General features: G+C 43.2%; 1 protein-coding gene across 2 annotated transcripts in view; it reads right to left on the bottom strand.

Annotated features, from left to right (window-relative positions):
- Positions 1-27151, bottom strand: part of TEC (tec protein tyrosine kinase) — a 48450-nt gene extending 21299 nt beyond the window's left edge. The window contains exons 1-3 of one of the 2 annotated variants that reach the window (XM_060246299.1): positions 27052-27151; positions 23197-23379; positions 1535-1636 (exon numbers count right to left, since the gene is read on the bottom strand). In XM_060246299.1, the coding sequence (XP_060102282.1) occupies positions 1535-1636; positions 23197-23379; positions 27052-27075 (309 nt within the window). In that variant the 5' untranslated portion in view covers positions 27076-27151. Of the gene's footprint in view, positions 1-1534; positions 1637-23196; positions 23711-27051 lie in introns of those variants that run through there. The other variant, XM_060246298.1, reaches the window with a different exon arrangement.
- Between the last annotated feature and the right edge of the window lie 346 nt (positions 27152-27497).

Below are 27497 nucleotides of genomic sequence, written 5' to 3'. Positions count from 1 at the left end.
TACCCACAAATCCTCTGCATTTCCTAAAGACATGTAGAGTGCTACAGTTTCAAAAAGAATGTCCTTTTAATCTAAGGGCCAAAGTACATATTACTTTTCTCTGTTAATCTCCCCATCTTCATAGCTTTGCATTTACAGAATACTCCAAAGGGGGGAGACCCCCTCCCATGTCATTGCCCTGAGCTCAGTTGGGCTCCTGAGGACTTTAAAAGTGCCTTTCCCTGCAGCTGCTATGTGATTTGTGGGGGAAAGCGAGTAGGGTCTGGATTTCCTGGACCCAACTAGCTCAGACTAAAAATGTGTAGTTTGGACCAAAGAGAGCAATCTTAAGCAGTTCTAGTCACATTGACTAATGGGCCTTACTTCTGGGAAAAGGCACTGCCATCCTAAGCAGAATTCTATCTTTCTAAATCCACTGAAATCACTGGGCTTAGAAAGGTGTAATTTTGTTTAGGATTGCACTGTTAATCTCTTAGGTTTCTGAATGACTCTTTCCCATTTTATAGGCTTTCCTTAAACCGTGTGCTCTTCCACAAATTCTTTGTGTTTTCTGTAGTTGTTACTTATATTGACTAATAACAAATAATAAACTTGAGGGGGGGGAACCAGCAAAAGCCTTTGCAAATGGAATAAAGGAAAGCATTAAGAAAGCAATCAGTTCTGTTTACAGGTCACACAGAAGTAATATCCAAATGACATAATTTCTAAACAAAAACAACTTTGTGATAGGATGAAATGAACTGTATATGTTTGACTCTCTTCAAAGTAGACTAGTTTTAACTGTGGAAAGGAACTGTGCTAGGAAGGCAGAATGCTATAGCCCGATCTCATCAGGGTTGGTACTTGGAAGTGAGACCTCTGTGGAGAGGAAGATGTGGGCAAATCACCTCAGCTTCTCACTTGCCTTGAAAGCCCCTTGTTTGGACTGAGCAAGTCGGTTTTGATTTGATGCAGGCCCGCAGCCAGAAAATTTTAGATGGAGGGCCCAGGGGAAAAAACTTTAGGCGAGGGGGCAGGCGGGCAAGGAAGGCGGCGGGTGAGCAGTGGAGGGGACAGAAAGGTAAAACAGGGGGAAGATTTGTGGGGCCTGCCCCCCCCCCATAGCTATGGGCCTGACTTGATGGTACTTATTTTTTTAATTACATATGAACATATGAAGCTGCCTTATACTGAATCAGACCCTTGGTCAATCAAAGTCAGTATTGTCTACTCAGAGTGGCAGCAGCTCTCCAGAGTCTCAAACTGAGGTTTTTCACACCTATTTGCCTAGACCCTTTTTAGTTGGAGATGCCCGGGATTGAACCTGGGACCTTCTGCTTACTAAGCAGATGCTCTATCACTGAGCCACTATCCCACTTATGTATATGAACTGTACTATGCCTTGTGGGGACTGCTGATTGTTTTAGATGCAAAAAAACCAACAACAAACGATAAATATTGCAATCCTGTAAAAGAAACACTGTATGAATAAATAAGCATTATGGTTACAGCCTGTATACAGGGCTGGCTGTGTTCTTACACCAGGCAAACTTACCTGAAATGGATATTTATTCTGACAGGGAATAACACCATCACTCTTCACGGTTTCCACGCATTTAATTTTGAAAATATCAACCGAACCCTTTCTGTACTTTTTCTGTAAAGTAAAATAACCGACATGAAAATCTGGACAAATAAAAAGAACAAATGTACTGAATTTCAGTACCGACTGGAGTGCAGATCTGATGAAAGTTCAATGCACAGACTATGCCAGCAGTGGGCACAGTTTTGCTGGCAGTACCTGCTCAGCTATGTGGACATATCAGATGTGGTCTGCTGCAACAGTCCTGAAGGTGGTGCTCAAGGAATCAGAATTGGTGGCAGCAGCAAGGAACAGTGAAGCTGAGAGCCAGTAGAGCAAAACCTCGGTGGTGGAGGAGATACTTAGATGGAGGGCACAGGAAAACCACACACTGCTTAATTTCTTGCTTGGGCCACTTTACCCTTGTTGTGAATTTTCATCCTTGCCCAGTGTTCTTGCAAGTCACTCCTATCAATTAATACTCCCACGTAGGAAAGGTTCATAAATAAGTCATCTTCAAAAACAGACTGACCAAGAAGATCTCTGCATGGCTGTGTCTGACTCAGGAGCACTCATGCATTTATACTTTTCCTATGCCACAATTTTACCATCAGGAGTCATTTTCTAAAATCCAAATCTAGGTGGAAAAAAGCCTTCACAAAACACAGATGTTTGCACAAATGCTGCCCAAAGGCCTAACTCATTTTAGAGCAAAGAAAGTTGGGGAACAACAGATCTTCATGTGCAAATCGTCAACACCCCGCTTGGGTATAACCACAAACATTGATGCCTTATACATAGACCCTGTCCACATGATCGATTTTCCGTGCAATAAGCATGCCCTTGTTTTCCACTTATCTTGTAGGGCCTGAAAGTACAGCTATTTCTGAACAGGAACGCAGTTCTATCTGGCTTGGTATCAGGGGGTGCGGGCTAATATGCAAATAAGTTCCTGCTGGGCTTTTTCTACAAAAAAAACCCTGCCTTAAAGTATTGCCTTGTAGTACAGATATTTCATTTTCTGACTACCTAAAAATAAAATATTTTATACCTGGGAAAATGTGATGTGAACCCCCTACTGCAGGAGTTCAATCCTCTACTGTACAATTCCTGTATGGGAGTAAACATCAGTCTGAATTTTGATTTTAAAAGTGACATAACTTGCCCCTTAGGATTTCTCTCACCACAGCCAGGCTGCTCTTCCCATGACTGTATGTTGGAAGTATACTGCAATATTGTCTTGTAAAAGTCAAAAAATGTTCTTGTGGCATACATGATGGGGAAAAAAGGTTTAGCAGATGCTACTTAGCAGCACCCAGAATATAAATGAATGAAATGAAAACACCATGTATTGACAGTTCATGCTTTACTGGCCACCATGAAGAAGAGTGTCAGGATGTCCAAATCTAGATAAAGCTAAAAATATGCCTGAAAAACAGTCTACACTTCTGAAAATTTAAAACAATGCTAGACCTGAAATTAAACACACAGCAGCCACATCAGGGGTGTGGCCTAATATGCAAATGTGTTCCTGCTGGGCTTTTTCTACCTTGAATTTTTGACCTAGTGGGTTCTGCTTCAAAGGAAATGCTTCACTTTTTTTTTTTAAACCTTACTACAGGGCTTTTTATGAGCAGGAAAGGCACAGGAAAACAGTTCTGGCTGGCTCAGCATCAGGGTGTGTGGCCTAATATGCAAATGAGTTCCTGCTGGGCTTTTTCTCCCAAAACAAAAAGCCCTGCCTTACTACATGTGTGAATGTGAATATGCATCCACCCTCCCTTTTAGTATACGGACCCTTAATAAAGCAATTCCAAGGCCTTTGCCATTTACCCAACTGAACTGCAAGTTCATGAAACAGCATCCATGTATGCTAGATATTGCACTGTCACCATGCTACAGCAAACATTCGCGACTGGATTGACTTGTCTGCTCAAAGACGATTCTGTTGTGAATCATGGCTTAGAAGCATAGAATAATCAAATCAAAGAGTTGGAAGGGGTCCTACAGGCCACCTAGTCCAATCCCCCTACTCAATACAGGATCAGCCTAGAGCATCCCTGACAGGTGTACAGAATCACAGAATGATTAGCAGAAGGATAGTGCGCAACATCCATGTGAATACTACTGTCTAACTGCAATCACCATGAGATTTTAGCTAAACAAGGAAGTGAATGAGCAGAATGGTGGCATAAAGCTCATAAAAGGTGCCATTCACACATACACCAAACAGAATCACAGTACTTAAGAACATAAGAGAAGCCATGTTGAATCAGGCCAATGGCCCATCCAGTCCAACACTCTGTGTCACTCTGGGCAAAAAACCCCAAAACCCAAGTGCCATCAGTGGGTTCACAAGTGGGGCTAGAAGCCCTTCCGCTTTGCTCCTCCCCCAAGCACCAAGAATACAGAGCATCACTGCCCCAGACAGTTACTGACTAGCCCATTGATAAAGCTCCCAGTTTAACTGTTTAGAAGTATGAAAAGCAATCAAATCAGTCCTTGGACATATTATCTTGGAGCCCTGTTGGTTGTTATGTAACTGCTTCCAAGAAAAACTGTTAATACCACACTTAGACTTGGGCTGATTCCACATTAGCATTTGCTCCGGCTCCGGCACTGTATTTCCCTTGGGGCAGATGTTGGTTTCCGCATATCTTGACCCAGGGCGGCAGTTTGACCCGCCTCCGAAGCGGTGTAGCCCCACATTTAGGAGATCCTCAAAATGCGAGTTTATTTTTGATGCGGTTTTGGGGCTCGAAATTTATGTGCAGAACTCACACCAATGCGCTGTCAAACTTCTCACATCAGTAGAACGCACCCACATAACTCCACGCCCATGATTCCGCCCAGTTATTTCGTCATACTTCCTTAATTTTCCTCCCTTTGAAAATTATCCAATATTTTCCTGAAATAAAGTAATTTTTTTTAAAGAAATCACATTTCGCGTTACAACGCAAAAAATATATATAACGATGTAACGCGATTTTCTTTTACTGAATACATCCCTTGCTTCCACCTGCCCCCATTCTTTATGGTATTCCACGTGATTTTGATAATGTATCATTGCATTGTGATTACTTCCCCCCTACAATTAAATCACTCCTGACTATTATAATTTTTTTTTCAAATAAGATCGGTACAACGCAACTAAATAAATAGCAATGTTACACGAACGACTTTAAAGATGCGCGATTGCCACCTTTATCGATCTCCCCCCCCCCCCCCTGTATGGCCTCAAACAGGAACAGGAATTAGATTGTTTACAGGTTTAATTTTTTGATAGGTTGGGGAATAGGAACAGGAATTTGATTGTTTATAGGTTTAATTTTTTGATAGGCTGGGGAAACTTTCTTCCTTAACCCCTCAGCATAAATCTCCTCCCCCACCTTCATGCATCTATTTGTAATTTGTTATAGCTTTTAATGGAAAACTATGTGCTTAACATTCACCGTGAGTGGATAAAAATGGTGGATCGCCGACTCAGATTTCCCTGGGCTTAGATAAGCTGCCAGTGGCAGGGCAAAAGGAAAATACGTGACTTTGCCAGTATTATGCCTCTGGCATTACGTTGTAACACAAACAAAGACGATCGCATTGTAACGCGAACACCCATGCATGTTAAAAAAAAAAAAACGGGAAACGTATGAGGGAGGGGGAAATTGCTATGATAGTGGGGGAAACTCGGGAAGCAGCAGTAATGCGGAATCAGAACACATGGAACAGATCGGGAATTGAATCTGGGAGAAATCCTCTAGTGTGGAATCGGGAAATCAAGCCCGCATGGAACAACCATGGAGCAAAAGAGAGGCAAATGCCCAATGCGGAATCAGCCTTGGAATCCAGAGAAAGAAATCTACAAAAGGGCATATTTGTACAGCCATTTAGAGCACTAGAGGCATTTCATATTCAATACCTTAGTAATCTACAGGTAAATCAGTATTATTATCCCTACAAACCGGCAACCCGCTAGAGGGGCATGTGCGAAAATTCTATTATAAATCTCTCCCTCAGCGCATTCCTTGGGATTTGAGCACATGAATTTTTCCTCAACTGCCTTTTGTACTCCTTTACCAGCATCACAACTGCTTTCAACATGCCACCCATGCCTTTAGAAGCTCATTCAGCCTCAGCAGGCCACTGGGTGGTAAGAAGGCTCCCTACCCCCCCCCCCCTTTTTTGTTAGTTTACAGAGCTGCATGTTTCTGCATACCTGCAGAGGTCCTCCAAGTGGAAACCCGACTTTGCCTGTGGGTGGCCAGGTTTTATTGCTTCCCTGATCATAATGGGATTTGTTACTTTATTAGTAGACAGCATTATGTAGCAAGAGTAAGTGCCTTGCTGAAGGCCACTTCCTGACTGTGGTGAATTATGACCCAAAGACCTCCTGGTTTATAGTGCAACCTCTTATCTGCTCTGGCACAATAGTTCGCTAGTGGAACACAGATGAACAACTTATGAGAAGATTATATATGAATTAACTCCAGACATTGACAGCAATGTTTATTGTTCCAGTTGTCGGGCGACTATCCTGGTTGCTTGGCTGACATGTAACTTCTTGCTAATAATCGGGGGGGGGGGGGGGGTAGCAGGAATGCACAGGAATGCAATTCCAAATGGCTATGCATTAGGGGGTGTGGCCTAATATGCAAATGAGTTTCTGCTGGGCTTTTTCTACAAAAAAAGGAAGGAGGAAGGGAGGAGGAGGAGAAGGAGAAGTTTGGTTTATATTCCGCCCTCCACTCTGAATCAGAGACTCAGAGCGGCTTACAATCTCCTATATCTTCTTCCCCCACAACAGAAACCCTGTGAGGTGGGTGGGGCTGAGAGGCTCTCCCAGAAGCTGCTCTTTCAAGGGCAACCTCTGCCAGAGCTATGGCTGACCCAAGGCTATTCCAGCAGCTGCAAGTGGAGGAGTGGGGAATCAAATCCAGTTCTCCCAGATAAGAGTTCGCACGCAACCACTACACCAAACTGCGATGACTGTCTGATGTTTCTTTAGTAGAAACTAACATCTAGAGATATTTTCCTGACTGGACAGTTTATCTACAGGATGGGTGTGTGCAGCATGCTTATAAATTACAAGGTTCTCATATGCATTGGGTAATAAGAGGAGGACTTTAAATCAGACATTCAATGGAAGTATCAGGCCTCTTAGACTCCTGCTCGCTTTTTTCTCATGACCTGGGCACACAGGCAGAAGTAATGGCTGCCTTCTCCTTTATGTGTTTTCTCAATGCTTTTTATGTAGAAAAAGCCCAGCAGGAGCTCATTTGCATATTAGGCCACCCCGCCTGGCCTGAGAGTGTGTGGCTGCAGCATGACGGGTTGGGCCAGCCAGCGCCCTGGCCAGCCAAGGTGGAGCTCTGCTCCTGTGGGCTTCTACAGAAAAAAAAGCCCTGAAACTGTTATTGCTTTTGCTTGCAAAATCATGAATTTCACAGCAAAGCCAGTAGTAGCTTTATGGGCTGTTTTAAGGAGGAGAAAACAGTGCAGAGGAGAAGGTCACCATTCCTGCTGCCTGTACACCCTGGTCACTAGAAGAAAAGGGCTTGTATAAGTCTCAGAGGCACAAAACTCTCCAGGAACGTCTGATTCCAAGTCGTCCTGTCATCACTCAACAAGCACACGGACTTTGTAATGTTAAAGGGAGGGATGGTGGCTCAGCGGTAGAGCATCTGCTTGGTAAGCAGAAGGTCCCAAGTTCAATCCCCAGCATCTCCAACTAAAAAGGGTCCAGGCAAGTAGGCGTGAAAAACCTCAGCTTGAGACCCTGGAGAGCTGCTACCAGTCTGAGTAGACAATACTGACTTTGATGGACCAACGGTCTGATTCAGTATAAGGCAGCTTCATATGTTCATATGTAAAGAGGTCCCAATTGCATATTGTTTTGAGTTTGGAAAGAGAGAGGTGAGTTGGCTTGAGGGTAAAGCATCCTAGGATGCAGGACTACAAGTTGAGCAGATTGGTTTGCAATTCTGTTTGCTCAAAAACCGTTGTCTTTAATAGTTCTGAAATAAACAAGTATTGTTAATACACACTCTAAGGCTCTGTCATCCAGGAAAATTTATAGTGCGCTGGTCCTTCCAGGGGTGACCCTGATGAGCAGTTCTAGGGCAGGCTTGAGTTTGAGTACAGGGTAAACCCTTGAGGCAGCTTCCCAAGGCTGTGATGCTGGTGGAATGATAAGAAGGGGGTCCAGTAAGGCTGGGCAGAGATCCTTTCCCTTTGCCACAACCTGGGATACAGGAGAGGGCTTCCAGGGTGGAATATATGTCTTCTCTGCTTCAAGGTTTCCCAGCCTGCATGTATCTGGACTGTTAGTTTTTTCACCAGTTCTCCATAATGACTGCTTTGTGCCTAAAGTAACTAATGGGTCAGGCCATAAGAAATGATGCTAATTTCATCACTAGATGTTTTGCCGCTTTTGAGATGCAACCAGCTTGAACAGCAATGATCTCTCACACCTGGGTAGAACCAGAGCAGTCTAAAAGAGGAATTCTCTGTCCTTCTAAAAACCTTCTGAACATATGAGGGAAAGCTGAAAGGAAGGGGTGGTGTGGAATTGTTTTCTGTGGCCCCAGAAAGTAGGACCAGAACCAATGGGTTGAAATTGAATCAAAAGAGTTTCCTGCTCCGTTAGAGCAGTTCCTCAGTGGAACAGGCTTCCTCAGGAGGTGGTGTGCTCTCCTTCCTTGGAGGTTTTTAAACAGAGGCTAGATGGCCATCTGACAGCAATGAAGATCCTGTGAATTTAGGGAGAGGTATTTGTGAGTTTCCTGCATTGTGCAGGGGGTTGGACTAGATGACCCTGGGGTCCCTTCCAACTCTATGATTCTATGAAAATATCTTATAGTGCAGCCACATGTGGCTCTTTCACATATATTGTGTGGCTCTTGAAGCCCACACTGCCCTGTTGGCAAGCTTGGAGAAGGCATTTGTCTCTTTAAATCACTTCTCCAAGCCAAGTCACCTGTCCTTCTCTCCTCCCTCACCCATCCATTTGCCTGCCTGCCTGCCTTGCAGCTGGCTCTCAAACATCTGACATTTATTCTATGAGGCTCTTACATTAAGTAAGTTTGGCCACCTCTGTTATAGTGCTGTACTAAGAATTCAGTACTCAAGGAAGGGAAATGTGTAACAGGCTCAAAGTTTTACCGAAGCATTGCTGAACTTGGAAAAAGTGGTTCAATGCAAACCTCAACAAGTATTGTTACTTCAAGGCTTGTGTGGTGTTTTGAAAACATTAATGGATGCCAAAGAGTCCATATCATCTGCTTTGTACCAGTACTAGAAATACAAAAGAGTTATAAATCTGGTTGAATTACACTGCCATGTTTACAATGCATTTGTGTCATCCAAAACAACGAAGTTCCACCAAACTACTGAAATGAGCTCTGAAGTTTACTGACACATTTTCTGCTAATTGTTGGGTCAGAATTTAATAAAGCAGCTTTGTATATCTCTAGGAAGTCAAATGTAAACTTCTGTGGTTTTGGCTGATGACAATCAACATGTCACAATGCCCAGGGGTTACAAAGCACAAAGTTAGTAGCAGACCGCAAGTGCAGACCTTGTCAAATCATTAGAAAAATGTTTGTCTTGTTTGCATTGGGGACAGGGCCACATACTGTACAGTGTTTTTACAAAGCATACAGACATTCCTGGCTTCTGTAAAGATGCTTCTAGAGCAGGCGTGGCCAAACCGTGGCTCAGGAGCCACAAGTGGTTCCTTCACACATATTGTGCGGCTCTTGAAGCCCCCATTGCCCCATTGGCTGGCTTGGAGAAGGCATTTGTCTGTGTAAATCACTTCTCCAAGCCAAGCCCGCTAGCAGCTTGGAGAATGCATTTAAAGTTAAAGTTGCTTTCTTTCCTCCTCTTCCTCCCCCATCTATTTGCTTCCCTCCCTCCCAGCTCTCAAACATCTGACATTCATGCCTTGTTGTGACTCTCAAACATCTGATGTTTATTCTATGTGGCTCTTACATTAAGCAAGTTCGGCCACCCCTGTTCTAGAGCCTGGGCAACCTCATTTTGCTTGGGCTGCAGGAGGCAGAGTCTGTGACTTAAAATGTACAAGGTTAATATGCAATTAATTGTTTTTAATGTTCGGCCCTTTAACTGCATATTAACCTTTTAGGTTTCTTATTCCAGTTTTTGAGTTAAGTTTCTTTCCCTTCTTTGTTTTTCTTTAAAAGGTACAAGACCATGGTTAAGATGCTGCAGCTTGTACCTGGACAATATTCTGATTTCAGCCTTTCAAGATACCAGTTGCTTCAATCCTTGCAAATAAGCCCACAGAACTATCAGCGCAGACACCCACAAAAATATCTTCTAGCATGTTCCCCCTTCCCATGTGAATTTTAAAAATTATTTTTTAAAATCCAGAAAATCTTGTAATCTCATACCTTTCACACACACACGTTTTAAAATTTTAAAAGATCAACACAGAATTTTAAAGAAAAACTAAAGGGTTCCCCCACCACCACCCTTACTTTAGGAAGCAACTTTCTTCTGGAAAAGGACAGGGTAGAGGAAAACCCTGGTTGTGTTTGCATACAATTTCTCCAATACATGAAGAAGCAAGGGGGGTGGGAATCTTTTTTACCCAAATTCCTCCTACTTAATAATTTTCAGAGAAAGACTTTACACAGGGCTTTCTTTGCAGAAAAAGTCCAGCAGGAGCTCATTTGCATATTAAGCTACACCCCTGACAGAACCAGTGTTTCACACAGGGCTTTTTTTGCAAACAAAAAACTCAGCAGGAGCTCATTTGCATATTAGGCCACACCCCTGGACACCACGCTAGCTGGAACTGCGTTCCTGTGTGTTCCTTCTCAAAAAAAGCCCTGGCTTTACAGCAGAAGATGGTGGTCTCTGTCCTTCCTCCTGATCACCCCAACACAAGGTTTCATTTGAGCTACCGCTTGCTGAGGCTCCACCCCTTCAGAGCTCAGCCAAAACATACGCTAAACGGCCAAGAGCCTCTGAACATGGACACAGTAACTTCCATATAGGGGAATCAGGCTACACGTGGGAGTGAGGCTACAAATTCTTATGCAAGTCATGTATTTTAAGGCAATGTACTCACTCACACATGCGCGCACACGCACACAGACAAAGCCATGACTGTCAGTCACAGTAAACAGTGCTGAACTTGACAGACCAGTGGTTCGATTCAGTATAAGGCAGCTTCATGTGTTCATATACAGAACTGTTCTGGTTTGGGCCTGTGCACTGAATGATGATGTTCCTTCATTACTGAGTAAACATGATCAGTCTGGACTAAACTAGACATTATATAATTCCAATCTCCTTCCCTTTTATTTATGAACAGCTTCTTTGTTCATGAAAATAATAATCTCAAGACCTTCACAGTTCTCTTCATGGTAACTGACTTGGGCCTGATTTGCACATGACACTAGCTGAGGTAAAAGCACTCACTCATTGGGGCTTTATGCTCGCACTGTGTCTATTTTTAAACTGGGCTCCTAAACTGAGCTGCAGGGCAAGTAGGAGACATTAAACAAAGAGAAATAGGAGCTAGTCACAGGCTACCAGGTTTAGTCATGGGGTAGGGGGGGGGGGAACTGCACAGATCACCTGGTCAGAAACTATTATGTGTGGAAAGTTGATTCACCATATTCTGATAATGTCCCATGAATGTTTTTAAAACAAAAAGCCATAAGGTTTACAAGATTATGCATGGGATGGAGAAAGTAGTGAAAGAAGAACATTTATCCCTTTCTCACAATACAAGAACTAGTGGACATTCAATGAATTGCTGAGCAGTCAGGTTAAAACGGATAACAGGAAGTACTTCTTCATCCAAAGGGTGATTAACATGTGGAATTCACTGCCACAGGAGGTGGTGGCAGCTACAAGCATAGCCAGCTTTAAGAGAGGATTGGATAAAAATATGGAGCAGAGGTCCATCAGTGGCTATTAGCCACAGTGTGTGTGTGTGTGTGTATATATATATATATATATATATATATATATATATATATATATATATATATATATATGTGTGTGTGTGTGTGTGTGTGTGTGTGTGTTTGTGTGTACGTATATGTGTGTGTGTGTGTATATTATATTATACACACACATATTGGCCACTGTGTGACACAGAGTATTGGACTGGATGGGCCATTGGCCTGATCCAACATGGCTTCTCTTATGTTCTTATAACATGGCGAGGAGCTGCTACAAAAGAGAAGCTCTGGGTCAACTGTGATAGATTAGGAAGAGGCTGAAGTTGGTTCCCAGTTCCTAAAGGTAAAGGCAGTCCCCTGTGCAAGCACCAGTCATTTTCAACTCTGGGGTGACGTTGCTTTCACATCGTTTTCACGGCAGACTTTTTACGGAGTGGTTTGCCATTGCCTTCCCCAGTCATCTACACTTTCCCCCCAGAAAGCTGGGTACTCATTTTACCGACCTCAGAAGGATGGAAGGCTGAGTCAACCTAGTTCCTTATTAATTCATAGTCATTCATTCCTTATTTGTGCATGGATTCACAATCCATGCACACATACCGAGAATAGTGTATGATGTCTATCTGCCCCATGTGAGAAGACAAGCGGTTAATTTCATGCCTAAGGTATTCAGAAAAATGAACCTTCGTAAATGAATGTTCTCATACTTGCAATATGGTAATGCTAGCCTTTCATGTTCATAGAGATGGGGAGACCCAGAAAGAAAGCCTGAAAATTTTGCAAGTACAATATTGTTCCCTTCCCAGAACTTTATTTCAGTTTTTCCAAAAGAAAAATTGGAAATTTTGTGAAACACTGATACATAATTCCTATGAAATATTTTCTCTTTTTTGGGGGGGGGGGGGGTGAGGGGGTGAATGAAATTATTTTAAAGATGAATTTAGCCAAGTTCAGGTTTTGTTCGCTAAACGTTTTCTGTTGTATTATGCGATTTTTATGTGTAACAAAGCATTAGATTACCAAAATTCTAGTGAATATACTAAAGATTATACTCTTTAGTATATTTAGATTATACTCTTCAGTATAATAAATTCAGGGCTTTTTTTGTAGCAGGAACTCTCTTGCATATTACACCACAGGCCCCTGATGTAGCCAATCCTCCTGAAGTTTACAGTTGGCCCTGTACTAAGAGCCCTGCAAGCTCTTGTAGGATTGGCTACATTGGGGTGTGTGTGGCCTAATATGCAAAGGAGTTCCTGCTACAAAAAAAGCCCTGAATATACTAAAATACATCTCTGCTCCTGGCATGAAAGGAGTTTGCGGCATGCTGTGATTTCCTGTCCAGTTTGGAACTTCAAGTTAACTTTGATACATGTCTCTTGAGTAAGATGACACTATTCAGAATAAACTGATCTTACACATTTGAGTCAGAACAGGGATAGAAAGGAACAGGTCTGTCTTGTTTTGAATTTGAAGTAAAGCACAGAAGATGGACATAAAACATCAGCATGGGGAAATCAGCATGTTGGAGATGGCAGAAGCCATTACCTTGAATCTGCTACTGTAGTCAACCTTTGATCTACCTTTTAAAAGAATGGAACATAAGGCCAAACAACATAGTATGTTTTTTTTAATGAAACAGGTACGCATTGCATGCTCAACTCCAAAATGGTGAAAATAACTCTTATCAGGACCATTTCAGTTTTGGAAAACAGTGCAGGAGGGGAGGCAGGAGTCACTCATCCTACACCACATTTCTAAGCCAAATTGGGACCCTGGAGACTTTTAAATGACATTCTCTACAGTTACTGAATGGCTATGGGGAAAGACATTCCGGTCTAGACCACAGGTTGCCACTTATCCTGCTTGTAGAAGGAGTCCTTCCACTGATGTTTCTATGTCTCCCACATTCACTCAATAGAGCAGCAGGGGGGAAATGGGGGGGACAACATCAATTGATGTCACAATATCACTTCCTGTTTTATCTGGAAGTGATGTCACAGTGCTCTGGGAAGTCCCCACAACTCTATGGTTTTACTATACAGTTTTGAGGAATTCCTACTGTATTGTGATTTCACTTCTGGATAAAACTTGGAAGTGGCATTACAACAGTGACAGACACTTCCCTTTCCCATGTCTCTCCCCCAAAGGCTCCTGAGAGTTGAAGGAAGAGGTCTGGCAACCCCACAACCACACCAGTTTTGTTAAAAAATGAATGTAGTTTGGCCTTGCTAGAGAGTCCCTTGGACTGCAAGAACATCAAATCAGTCAGTCCTAAGGGAAATCAACCCTGACTGTTCCCTGAAAGGTCAGATGCTGAAGCTGAAGTTCAAATACTTTGGCCACCAAATTAGAAGAGAGCATTCTCACTGGAGAAGACCCTGATGTGGAGAAAGACAGATGGCAAAAGAAGAAGGGAACAGCAAAAGATGAGATGGCTGGATAGCATTACTGATACAACTAACACAAATTTGAGCATACTTCAGAGGATGGTGGAAGACAGGAGGGCCTGGCGTGACTTTGTCCATGGGGTCACAAAGAGTCAGAATCAACTGTGCAACTGAACAACAACAAAGAGGAAAACAAGAAACTGTCCAACAGATAAAGGTCTCCTGGTCATAGGAAGCTTTTAAAAGTCAATATTATATGTAGGCATTGTGTGTTTTATTTTGATGTATTTTTAAAATAATTGCAGCCAGCCTTGAGACCTTTTTTTGGAATGGTAGGGTAAAAATGTTTTTAATACATTCATAAATAAATGTCCTGTATTACTGGAAGACAAAGTCAGAAGGGGGTGGGAATACAAAAGACTACTTGTAGGTGATCGACAGTGCCATCTAGGGTTGACAGGTCCCCGCAACTCACCAGCAGGGGCGAGGATGGAGGGTTCCGTGAGTGGGCCGGGGCTCTACACCCAAACAGCAATGTCCTCACAAAACATCCCCAATGTGATGATGTCTTGTGGAAGTGATATTATGTCAGGGACATCTTTGATTGGTGTGGGGTTTCCCCCACCAGTGAGCTGGTCAGCAGAGGGCAGAGGCCCCCAAAATCAGAGGATCCCCTGCCAGGGGAATGGAAACTCTAGTGCCATCTTAACAGGTCAGCTTAGGTTTACTCAATGCGACCTCCTCCTAGGAAACTGTTTTTAGGCCTTAGATGACAACAACTAAGACATGTGTAGAGTACAACAGTTTGTTATGCTCTCTCCTATATTGGGTATATCTGTTATTTTGTTTGATCAGAACTGAAGTTGTTTATATTGTTACTTTAAAAAAAACATGCCAAATAATGCATTTTAAAATGCTAAATCATGCATAATACATTTTGTTTGTAAAGCAAAAAACAGAATAAGTAAATATTCTGACCCTCCACCAACATAATTTTTTCATAGAGGAAAATGCCCCCCACCCCAATTTTTCATGGCAATAAAATTTCCAGAGGAAAAAGAGTGAAAAAGAAGAGACCTCTGTAACAAACCACGATAGGTATTGAGTACCAGAGGTCACAAAAAAGAAAAGGAAAAAAGCAATTGTCCTTAACTGAGTACAAAAAAATTGTTATTATACATTATTATTAAAATTTCCAGAACATCTGCATTTGCAAAACATGACCATTTTTATAGAACTGTACTGGACTCACAAGCAGCAATTTTTGAGACGGCATTAATTCCCCAAGTCAGCATTTCCTGTCTAAAATCTTCAATATCTATTTCTGATTATCTGATTTTATGTGTGCCGTTAAAAGATATGGAGTGTTTTTGAGTGTCACAAGGGCTTTTTTGGTAGAAAAAGCCCATCAGGAGCTCATTTGCATATTAGGCCACACCGCCTGACAGCATTCCTGATCAAAAACAGCCCTGAGTGTCACAATTTAAAGCTCTAATTTTTGAGAAAACATACCCTTGTCCTCTAGCCTACAAGGCAGAATTACTAGCTGTCTGTCAAATAAAATACTGATTAACACATTTTGCCGAGGATGTCCTTTTCTTAAACATTACACCACTAATGAAAAGTGGGTTTCAATTTCCTGGTTCTTTGCTGTGTGCATCTAAAAATAGCAGTCACCTCAAACTCTAAGCTCTCACATTAATGCTGATCTGGTATTTCGGCACTAACCATTTTCAGCTTGAAAACACACTTCAGTTGAGATCATGTAACTGCAGAAGCAGAGTTCTTTTTCAGTTGTTAATTCCAATTATGTCTGCTCCTCCATGATATCTTATATACATTCCTCAGCTTCCCAGTTCAAGATCTTGCTGGGCACTCTTAAATGTTACTGTTCTGTTTCACAACAGTGAAATTTAGCTGTAGATATTTTTCTCCAGTAACCATTCCAAGTTTAATCAAGTTGTACTACCAAACTCCCCACTGAGGATAGGTTCAAAAACTCTCCCTTTTGCCAGAAAAATCTGTTTATTGCTATGTGGAATGTGAAGTTTTCTTAGCAAACTAGAAGTCTCTTCCAAGTGTAACTAAGTGTAATAGGGCTGCCAAGCCTCCGGTCCGGGCAGGGGTTTCCCTGCCTGGGAGGTTCCCAACCCGCCGGCCCACATTGGGCCAGTGGGGGGAACCTCCCCCGACGGCACAATGATGGCACCTGGAAGTGACGTTATTGTGCTGGTGTGTGGCAGCCGCTCTAGGCGTTTTTGTGGAAAGTATATGGTTTTCCCGGATGCTCTAGCCATTTGGGAGGGGAAACTCCATGGTACAATAGGTACCATAGAGTTTTTCCCTCCCAAAATGACTAGTGTCCGGGAAAACCATAGAGTTTCCCCCAAAACACCTAGAGTGGCTTCGAGTGCCAGCGCAATGATGTGACTTTTGGGTGATGTCATTGTGTCGCGCACACGCAGAGTGTGTGCACAAAAGTCCCCCACCAGAGAGCAGAGGGGACTTGGCAATCCTATGTACAAATGTTAGGATTGCTAGCAAAGTTTTCTTTCCTGCCAGACTATTCCTAGGTGTGATTGGCCAGAAGCCCCACTCCATTAAACTGATACTCAGGACATTCATAGGTACCCGCCTTGAATTATCTTTCTGGTGCAACTAGTCTCTCCGACGAGAGCATGGATGAACTTCCCGCTTCTTCGGCAAGTTGGAAGCTCATATTGCCAAAATCATCAAAGGACTAAACCTGCAAGTACACTTTAGATCCCTGACTGTACTTACATCTGCATGAGTACTTCTAGAAATGTTTTGTATTTTTCTATATTTACTATTACTTTTGCTATCTTTTAAAATGTATTGCTTTCTACATTTTTAAAATGCCATATGGATTTTTGATTTTCCTTATATAGTATATTTTAAGTTTCTTAAAATTTTATTTATTATTCACCTACTTATTACTATAAGCCTGTGCTGCTAACTAGGGTTGCCAGGTACTCTCATCACACCGATCTGGAGGGCATTCTGGGATGTCCCAGGAAGTGACATCACATCACATCTGGTTTGAGGGCAAAACTCTATGGTAAAACCAGCTTCAAACCATAGAGTTTTGCTCTCAAACCAAAGTGTTGCTGTGTGATGTCCCCAACACGATTACATCACTTCTGGGTGACATAACTGCTTCAGGGACATCCCACAGTGACATTGCTGTTTGGGGAGGGGGTTTCCCCTGCTAGGCAGCTGGCAGAAGCCCCCAAACTGAAGGAACCCCCATTGGGACCTGGGGGCTGGCAACCCTACCACTGACACCCTGCCTACATTACACACGCCAGATTGTTTCTTTATTATGGGGTATCCAACTCCCCCCTCCCCAAAAAAACCTTTAAAATACAAAGCAACTAGTTGGAAGTTTAAGGACCATTAAACTCAAGTATTTGATTTTTATAAGAGCTTTGTGTCTTTGGAAGTCTTCAGTGTACAAAGATTTACATTTCAGAGATCTTCAGTCAGTTATGTGGGCTGGAAAGCACCCTGCACACTCCCAGATGGTGGGACTTCCATCATTCCTTGGATCTCATATAAAATTATAAATTCTGGCAAACCACAGGAAAAGAAGTAGACCAATTTCACACTAGACTTTTAATCCTGGTTTAGCCAGATGGGCCACCGTAAATGGAAGGATAGCCAATAGGTGGCTGCCCGATGATCATAGCTGGTGCATAGGGGCTCAGGTCTTGAAGGGCTTTAAAGGTCAAACCAGCATCTTTAACTGAATTCAGAAAAAGACTGGTAGCTGATGAGCTGTACCAAAATGGGCAACGTATGTTTCCAGCAGTTAGGCCCTGCTGGAAACTAGTCGGGCTGCTGCATTCTTCTCGACCATTTGTAGTTTTTGGGTTGTCTTTGAGGCTTCATGGATTTTGTGCACATATCTCCCTTACTGGATTGGGACATTTCTAATTCATTCTGGAGACAAGGGGTAAAATCAGTGATCTTAAAATCTTTGTGCTACTCAGTTCTTCTACCATACCTTACGTCATGCATTAGCCAAACAACCAAACAGTCCCTCTTAAAATACAGTGAACTCAAGCAGCGTCATAACCAGTTCAGTATCCTATACATTTTCTTAATAATAATTAATAGCAATTCAGAAAATAAAATACAAATGATCACCTTCACGGTATTACCACGTATCCTGCAAACGGATCAATTTCTATTAAATTCTCCATCTTCTTTATAGCTAGTCATGACAAAATCAGCTGTTCTAGTAAGATTTTTAAAAAGAAACTCGGTGTCTCTCTTCCAGCTACAATTCAAAACAGCTTTGGAATTAGGAGGGCCAGGGCTTTCTTTGGGCAGGAACGCACAGGAATGCAGTTCCAGCTGGCTTGGTGACAGTGGTTTGGCCTAATATGCCAATGAGCTCCTGCTGGGCTTTTTCTACAAAAAAGCCCTGTGTGAAACAATGGTGATGTCAGGGAGTGTGGCCTAATATGCAAACGAGTTCCTGCTGGGCATTTTCTACAAAAAAGCCCTGTGTGAAACAATGGTGATATCAGGGAGTGTGGCTTAATATGCAAATGAGTTCCTGCTAGGCATTTTCTACAAAAAGGCCCTGTGTGAAACAATGGTGATGTCAGGGAGTGTGGCCTAATATGCAAACAAGTTCCTGCTGGGCTTTTTCTACAAAAAAAAAAAGCCCTTAGTAGGGCTTTAGTGAGACTTCAGGATTTTTCAACTGAGACTCCTGATTTCAGGTTTGTCTTCCTGTGCCTCTATGCATGCAAAACAAATGAAAGACATGTTCTTCCCAGAGATGCCAGCTGGACAGCAAAACAAGCCCCACTAGTATATTCTGCACCTCTGGAGGTAACCCAGGGAGCTAATGTCACTTCAGCTCCATCTGGACCTATTAAAGTTTTAGTCTCTGGACCAATTGAAGCTTCAACCAGATTGCTCTTTTCGTGGCTATTTTTCTACATGCGACTATACTACTTACCCATGGCAAGCAGCCGCTTGCTTCCTCTGGGGCCTCAGCTGTTCTTTGCCACAGTCTAGGTCACTTGCATCTAATCTCGACTTGCCTCATGTCTCCCAGTCTCCTGACCTTGGGACTCCCGCCTAGTACACCACTTGGAACTGTGACCCCAGAGAACCCTGTGAGATTTTAAGCAGTCATTTACTTCCCCTAGCACAATCATACAAGGAAAACACACAATGGCATTCCAGCTCACGTTTGCAGCAATTTCACAACATAGAACAGTACACTCAAAAACAAGAGGCCTTCTCTCTACCACTCTGCCTTTTCTTCCAAGCCCGTTTTCTTACCATAAAACGCTGAATCACTGATATCACCCCATGTATACCCTTAATCAGGGGTCATTTTGTAGAAAAATAGGTAACACAGCTCATTAGCATAACTCATTAGCATATGCCCCCCCCCCAGTCAAAAGCAACTCGATGCAAGAAAAGGGAGCCCTGGGCGAGTGAGGCCTGCTTGGGCTGGCTAGAGATCCAGCCAGCCCAAGCTGGCCTTGCTCGCTTGAGGTTCTCCTTGGCCACCCCCATCCCCAGTCAAAAGGCCAGCAAGCCACCCGCCACCCAAAATCACATAAGAAGTGAAGAAAGGGTGTGCGGGCTTCTCCAGGGGTTAATGAGGGCTGCTGGGGGTGTGGCAAAGCCCCTGGTGGCTGGCTGCCTGCCTGCTCTCCTAATTCAGGGATTGTTATGCAGCTGCACCTACTATTCAATGGACAAGGTAGGTGGGGAGGAAGAGGGGGAACCCTCAGAAAGGTTCAGGAGCTGTGCTCCTGTGAGCTCCTGCTGAATCTGGGGCTTACCCTTAATCAAGATGAAGAAGTATCAAATGTTGAAACAAAAACCTCCTTTTGTTTCAGTTTTTTTATCTGGAGCATTTTTATCCTACTGTTCCTCCAAGGAGATCAGGGAAGAGTACATGGTTCTCCCCATCTCAATTTTATCCACTCAGCAATCCTGTGGGTTAGGCTGACAGTGTGCAACTGGCTCAAAGTCACTCAGCAAGTTTCCTGGCAAGTAGGGGTTTGAACCGGTATCTCCACCATTCCTAGTCTAACATTCTAACCACTAACCAACACTTGGCTCTTGAGAGGCCATCTCTTGTCTCTGTGCTCTTGAACTGTAAGAGGAGCCAACATCAGTCTACCTGTTCCCACTCCTTTCTGAGCTATCACACTCCTTTGTCAAGTTTTGCTTATCCCACTTCCTTTAGAAAAAGAAAAAGAAGAGACGAGATTGAATTTATATCTCGCCCTTCACTCAGAGTCTCAGAGCGGCTTACAATCTCCTTCCCCTTCCTCCCCGCAACAAACTCCCTGTAAGGTAGGTGGGACTGAGAGTGCTCTGACAGAAACTGCTCTTGAGAGAACAGCTCTGAGAGAACTGTGGCTGATCCAAGGTTACCCAGGTGCATGTGGAGGAGTGGAGAATCAAATCCAGTTCTCCAGATTAGAGTAGGCCACTCTTAACCACTACACCAAACTGTCTCTCTTTACCTCAAAGCTCCCAGAGGGAGTAATCCTAAGCAAGTTTACTCAAAAGTAAGCCTCATTTTATTTAGTGGGGTTTACTCCCAGGAAAGTATTCTCTAAACTGCAGCCAAAGCCTCCTAAGGTTCCTTCTCACACAATTTGCAGCAGGAAGCTGCCCCAGCCCAGCCTCATCCTGCACTGCTCAGGTTACATCAGGAAGCCCCAAGCTATATGGGAGAAACCCAGGTTGCATTTCCTTCCCACACCAGTCTTTCCACTCCCCAAACTGGATCAACACTGGTATGGGTAGGACCACAAAGTGGATTCCTCCTTTATGTATGCCTTAGGGCTCCTGACATTTCTTGAGCAATATGAGAAAAGGCTGTGTGACAGAAGCAGCTCCCATATTATGAAGATAATGTGAAATGAGCGGTATGCTCATCCTCTGAGGATGCACATCTGGAAATCTGCAAAAGTGTTATGACAGGGGTGGCCAAACTGTGGCTTGGGAGCCACATGTGGCTCTTTCACACATATTTTGTGACTCTCACAGCCCCCACTGCCCCGTCAGCTGGCTTGGAGAAGGCATTTCTCTCTTTAAATCACTTCCCCAAGCTAAGCCAATCAGCGGCTTGCAGAATGCATTTAAAGTTAAAGTTGCTTTCTTTCTACCTTCACCTCCCTCCCCATGTATTTTCCTTCCTTCCTTCCTTCCTTCCTTCCTTCCTTCCTTCCTTCCTTCCTTCCTTCCTTCCTTCCTTCCTTCCTTCCTTCCTTCCTTCCTTCCTTCCTTCCTTCCTTCCTGCTTTCAAACATCTGATGTTCACATCTTGCAGCTCTCAAACATCTGATGTTTATTCTGTGTGGCTCTTTCATTAAGCAAGTTTGGCCATCCCCAATAACCACAATATGTATCGCTAGCCTGCCACAGTGATTTCTGCAATATTCCTGTCTGGAAAACTAGTTGTATGTGAGCCTATTCATGTAGATGCTTAAGAAAAGGATCCATATTTGGCATATTTTGGAAAATCAAACACAAATGTAACATAAACTACATTTTGTTTCTTTGCAAATTAGTTGCAACCCAATTACTAAGAATACCGTATTTCAAACTGTTCTTTGAATTTTATATTGACGTTATCATATTATGAGAAGACAAGAGTCACTAGAAAAGACAATAATGCTAGGAAAAGTTGAAGGAAGCAGGAAAAGAGGAAGACCAAACATGAGATGGATTGACTCAATCATAGGCTGCCAATCCCCAGATGGGTAAATAAAAAACCGCTAAGAACCATAAATTTTAAACAAGGCAATATAATGTAGAGGCCAGTAGTGTTCTGACAAAGCTTGCACATAAAACTTCAAATAGACAAGAGAACGTAGCAAAAAGACATTCACAGAAGACAGTTCAAAAACAGTCTTTCCAATCACAAAGGAGTAACACTATTCCAGTATTTAGTTCAAAGAACTAAAGGAAGCCCTTCCAAAGCTGCCTGTTCAAGATATCAAGATGTTTCATCCATCTTTCTTCAGCTTGGAGGCTTCTTTATCACTGGAACCCAATCTTTACAATACATTCATAGAAGACCAACAAGATTCAGAACATGTCTATTAGATTTCCAGGTTCTCCCCAGATGGGGACAGGGGATCCCCTGGTTTGGAGACCCTCCCCCTGCTCCAGGGTTATTCCCTATGGAGACCAATTCCCATAGGGTATAATGGAAAATTGATCCATGGGTATCTGGGGCTCTGGAGAGGGGTTTGTTTCTTTTGCTAGAGGCACCAAATTTTCAGCATAGCATTTGGGAACTCTCCTAAAACAATTCCCAAGTTTCAAAAGGATTTGACCAAGGCATCCAATTTTATGAGCCCCCAAAGAAGGTGCCCCTTTTCTCCATTATTTCCTGTGGAATGATGGCATTTCAAAAGAGCGTGGTCCCATTAAATGTGATGGCCAGAACTCCCTTTGGAGTTCAGTTGTGCTTGCCACACCCTTCTCCTGGCTCCACCCCAAAGTTCCCAGATATTTCTTAAGTTGGACTTGGCAACTCTACTCGATTAAGGAAGCCACAGGCCTCGGTTTGCAAGACTTGAGCAAGGCTCTTAATAGGATGTTTTGGAGGTCATTTTCACAAGGTCATCATAAGACAAAAGGAACTTCATGGCACTTCATGGCACACACACACTATTCATTTCAGGAAAGCGGAGAGCTCTACCATATAAAGATCTGTGTTTCTCCCATCCAATACCAATGGCATAGAGTCATTATGACCAATGTTCCCTCTAAGCTGCAAAGTCTTGTGAAGTCTACTTTGTAGACTTCTGGCCTTACAGGTGTGAGCTACTGCATAAATGAGTGTGCTCTGCGGTCATCCTTCCTGAGCTAAGACAAATAGATGTGAGACAGAGGCTAAAAAACTGTGAGCTAGCTCACACTAACCCGGCTTAGAAGGAACACTGGTGCCAGCCAATGTTTCCTGTTAGCTGCAGAGCCTTGTGAGCAAAAATTCTACTTTGTGAGCTGCTGGCATTAAAGTGGTGAGCTACTGCATCATTTATTGTGCTCTAGTGTCATCCTTCCTGAGCTACGATGAAAATGTGTGAGCTGGAGGCTAAAAATCTGTGAGCTAGCTTACGCTAACTCAGCTTAGAGGGAACACTGGTTATGACATCTCCGCTATCAGCAACAAAGTTCAACACTACAACATTAAATTAGCAGGGGGGGGGGGGAAACCTTACAAAAGCAAATATTCTCTCAAGGAACCACCAAAAAGGCAGTGAAATAAAACTCAGCTTCCTACCTCTGGTCGACCTTCATAATACGCTAGCATGGATTTTGTAAGTACAAAAAGTCTCTCTTTGTAGTTTAAAGGAGATGTCCTCTTCTTCTGTTGCGATCTTTTAATCAGAATCTCTTCTAGAATAGTGTTCATACTCATTTCAGCCACTTGCTCAATCTTGCCCCAGCCATTGAAGATCCAGTTCTGCAAAGGGTAAGCGAATAAGTTATGTTTTGATGGCCATGGATGCATGATGTTTAATAGTAAGTTGCCGGTGAACTTCACGAATTACAATAAAACCCCGGAAATTGCATTCCTGACACAGTAACTCTGAAATTAACGAAAGTTAAACATTAGACAAAAAGGTCAACACTTTGCTCAGCTGAGGTCTGCAATGGCACGTCACTTGTAGCTTGATTAGTATGAAAAACAGGACACTCTGCTGCTTTGCAGTGTGCTAAGCACACTTTGATCTTCTAAAGTCCATTGAAGTTAATGGGCTATCTGTCTTCTTGCACCTCATTCTGCTGTGCACAACAAGCCATAGTGAAGTTCCTCTTTTAAAAGAACCCGAGAAAGACACCAACATCTGTGTGAGTGGGTGTCTCTTTCTCTCAGATTCTGCATTCAACAACTATTTTCTTCAAACATAGAAAGTCAGCTATTTCGGAACTAATCTTTCCTGTTTCTTTTTATGAAATCAGCTTTTGTTTTAAAAAAAATGTAGAGCAGAGGTAAGAATTTGAGGAGAAAGACACATACATTTCATGGTATCAGAGAGGCTAACACGTTTAAGCCCCTGGAATGGTTTACATGGTTGTTTTCTCCTGTTTGTTGTGCAGGCCCACAAACTCACAGGGAATGTTACTGTGGTCTAGGCTCAGGTGGGTAACCATGTTGGTCTGAAACAGCAGAACAAAGATTCTGTGGTACCTTGAAGACCAATACAGTTTTATTCTGCTTACATGTGTGAGCTGGAGGCTAAAAATCTGTGAGCTAGCTTACGCTAACTCAGCTTAGAGGGAACACTGGTTATGACATCTCCGCTATCAGCAACAAAGTTCAACACCACAACATTAAATTAGCAGCACATGTCCAGAATAAGTTTCAACAAGAATAAAACTTATACCCAGAATAAAACTTTGTTGGTCTTAAAGGTGCCACTGGACTCAATCTTTGTTCTGTGGTCTAAGCTATACAACCTGCAGCACTCAGCAGCAGCTGGAATAAACGACACCAAATTCACTCAAACTAGCGCCATCTGTGTAAGACCAGTTCTCAGTAACATTCCTCCGGCCATCTTTGGCATGTACAATAGGTAGAGAGGGGCTGTGAGCTACTTAACATGCAGAAGAAACAGCATGAACCAGACTTCAAAGCTGTGTTAACCCAATACCTGATCAACGCACATGGTTATTGTTATGTATGTAGAATTATGTCAAGGATCTGGGTATTCCTATTTAGCTCATTGGAGCTGGAAGAACGGAGCTTGGGGAACTAGGAACAATGGGCAGCAGGATCCTGATACCTGCTGCCCTGTACCAATCATAGGGCCCCAGCCAGTTTCAATGGACCAATAACCTGCTAGTGTGGGAACCCAGAGTTGTATATAGTTATGGCCCCATTGGCCGGTTCTTCAATCTTGTTAGTGCAGCCATCTACCATGCTGCCTCTAAGAAAGAGCTGTTATCAGTGTTATCTTGTCTCCTGGATGCTTTGAACCCCCAATATTATAGTTATTATATCTACATGTACTTCTAACAGAGTTGCTAGAAAATAACATGGATGAGCATACTGAATTTGCTACAGGGATGCTGCTGAAAGCCCCCAAAGTCCACAAAACGGGGGAGGGGGGGAGATTAAATTTAGTGCAATTAAAGGCAAGAAAACACACACTGCAGTGGTTCTCAAACTGTGGATCATGATGCAAAAGTGAATTGTGATACCCTTGACTGTGGGTCAAAAAGCTCTCATTCCTGGGCTGGAAGAGAAGGCTCCAAACCCCTTCTCTAGTAGCAGGAAAAGAAGAAGAGTGTGATCCCATGGGCAGTTTGACCCAACACAGCTACCCCTCCCTTCGGATCAAATGGGCACAATCAAATCTGCACATCTGGTTTCCATGCTCCACTCGTCCCTATCTTGTGCTAAAACAACTCCCACATGGATTAAATAGCCACTGGCAAATTCCAGTGGCCACCTCAGCAAAAGCACTTCCATGGCAGGTTTCCAGGTGTCTGGCCGTCTGGGCGTGTCATAGAAACGGATGAGCAATGTGATCATTCCCCTCCATTTCCAGAACATCCTGTTTTTTAAAATCCCACTCTGACGTGAGCTTCAGCACCCCCTTAGAATGCAGCCAGGAGCACATGTGCGCTTGTCTGCTTCTGTACATGCACAGTGGGACTTAGGAAAAAACCAACCCAACCATGGGCCCGTGGGAAAAAAACCAACCCAACCATGTTGGCCGTGGTTGGAGAGCCGGTTTGGTGTAGTGGTTAAGTGTGTGGACTCTTATCTGGGAGAACCGGGTTTGATTCCCCGCTCCTCCACTTGCACCTTCTAGCATGGCCTTGGGTCAGCCATAGCTCTGGCAGAGGTTGTCCTTGAAAGGGCAGCTGCTGTGAGAGCCCTCTCAGCCCCACCCACCTCACAGGGTGTTTGTTGTGGGGGAGGAAGGTAAAGGAGATTGTGAGTCGCTCTGAGACTCTTCGGAGTGGAGGGCGGGATATAAATCCAATATCTTCTTCATATCAATAACACGCCGCAACCACGGACCCTCTGCCAAGCTGCCAAATTACCTCCTTCGCCCTGAGCCCTCATTCATTCCCAGGGGTTTGGCTCATAACCAGCCACCAGTAGTATAGAAGGCAACAAGCATAGCCTGTGCTCACTGCCTCCCAAACCTATATTGCTGACTCCTTGAAGCATTGCATGGTGAATCCCAAAAGACAGAATAAGTTTAGAAGTGGGTGCCACTTTCGAAGGCTTGAAAACCACTGGCACTGGAATAAAAAATCCTAACTAATAAATATTCACACTGATGAGTTCTGACTGCCTGTAGCTGCTAAGCAAAGCAAGATTTGGGGAATCATTGCTTGCTGAAGTAGAAACAATTTTTTAAAACTATAATATGTTTATGATGCACCTAGCCATTGCTTTTATAAGTGACGAGGTAGACTTGGGAATAGTAGAAGATCAACAAAAGAAGGTTTTTATACCACACTTTTCTCTACTTTAAGGAGTCTCAAAATGGCTTACCATTGCCTTCTCTTCTTCTCCCACAACCAGCACCTTGTGAGTCTGAGTGTTTTGAGGGAATTGTGACTGGCCCAAGGTCACCCAGAAACTTCATGTGGAAGAAGAGTGGGGAATCAAACCCGGTTCTCCAGATCAGAGTCCACCACTCTTAACCACTACACCATGGTCTGCTAAAATTATCAAGAGGAATGGATGACTTTCCATGCAAGAAGATTTACACGATTTTTAGGGGGAAATGAGGGGGCATTACTTATAAAACCATAAACTGGAGTAGAAAATGTCAAATCTTAGGCATATCTACTCAAAGAACAGACTTAAGACAAAGGTTACAACTCTTTGCACCGCATTTGAGCTATGGAACTCACTGCGACATGATGTGATGTCTGCTAGCAGATATAACTACCAAAAATTGGTACATATCCCTGGAGGAAAGGTGTATCGGCAGTTGCTTTCTGTGACAACCTAACACACAACCCACATATTCAGAAACGGTACAGTTCTATCTACAAAACTCTCATAAAAATGGAAACAGCAATAAGGTTCATTTTAAGCCTCTCAAAGACATCAAACAGCTATCCACTGCTGACACACAAAATATTGATCCGATAAGTGACTGACCTGGCACAGCATTGCACTTCCCATGTCAAATCAGCATTGCCCTTTATCACAATTTCCAATCCAACTGTAAGGCACCAAAGGAGCTCATCTCAAACTTTGTGTGTGGGGAAGTTCTTAGCAAATAATCCTGCACAGCCAAGCTCACCTGTGAAAAGAGAGTTCAGTCTCGATACCTGTGTTTCAGTATTATCTTACTGCTGAAATGTTTCTTCATATGGCCACAGTGCTCATTAAAAACATTCTTTGGAAACTGAGAACCCAATGAATGGCTCACCCAGTCTGCAGTAGCTGTGGGAGGTTCAAACTGCCATCCCTCCCAAATTTCCATAACACCAGTTGTCAGAGAGCTCTCTTGGCTCCACCAACCCTTGCTTAGCCTGTCTGTCAAGCTGTGAGACCGAAGACACACAACCAGCCATTGAAGTCAGAGAGAGTTTCAGGGACTC

The sequence above is a fragment of the Heteronotia binoei genome, chromosome 9 (genome assembly GCF_032191835.1).
Source record: "Heteronotia binoei isolate CCM8104 ecotype False Entrance Well chromosome 9, APGP_CSIRO_Hbin_v1, whole genome shotgun sequence".
NCBI classification, from domain to species: Eukaryota; Metazoa; Chordata; class Lepidosauria; order Squamata; family Gekkonidae; genus Heteronotia; species Heteronotia binoei.
Note: the sequence above shows the minus strand (reverse complement) of the source record. Positions and strands in the feature narration are given on the sequence as shown.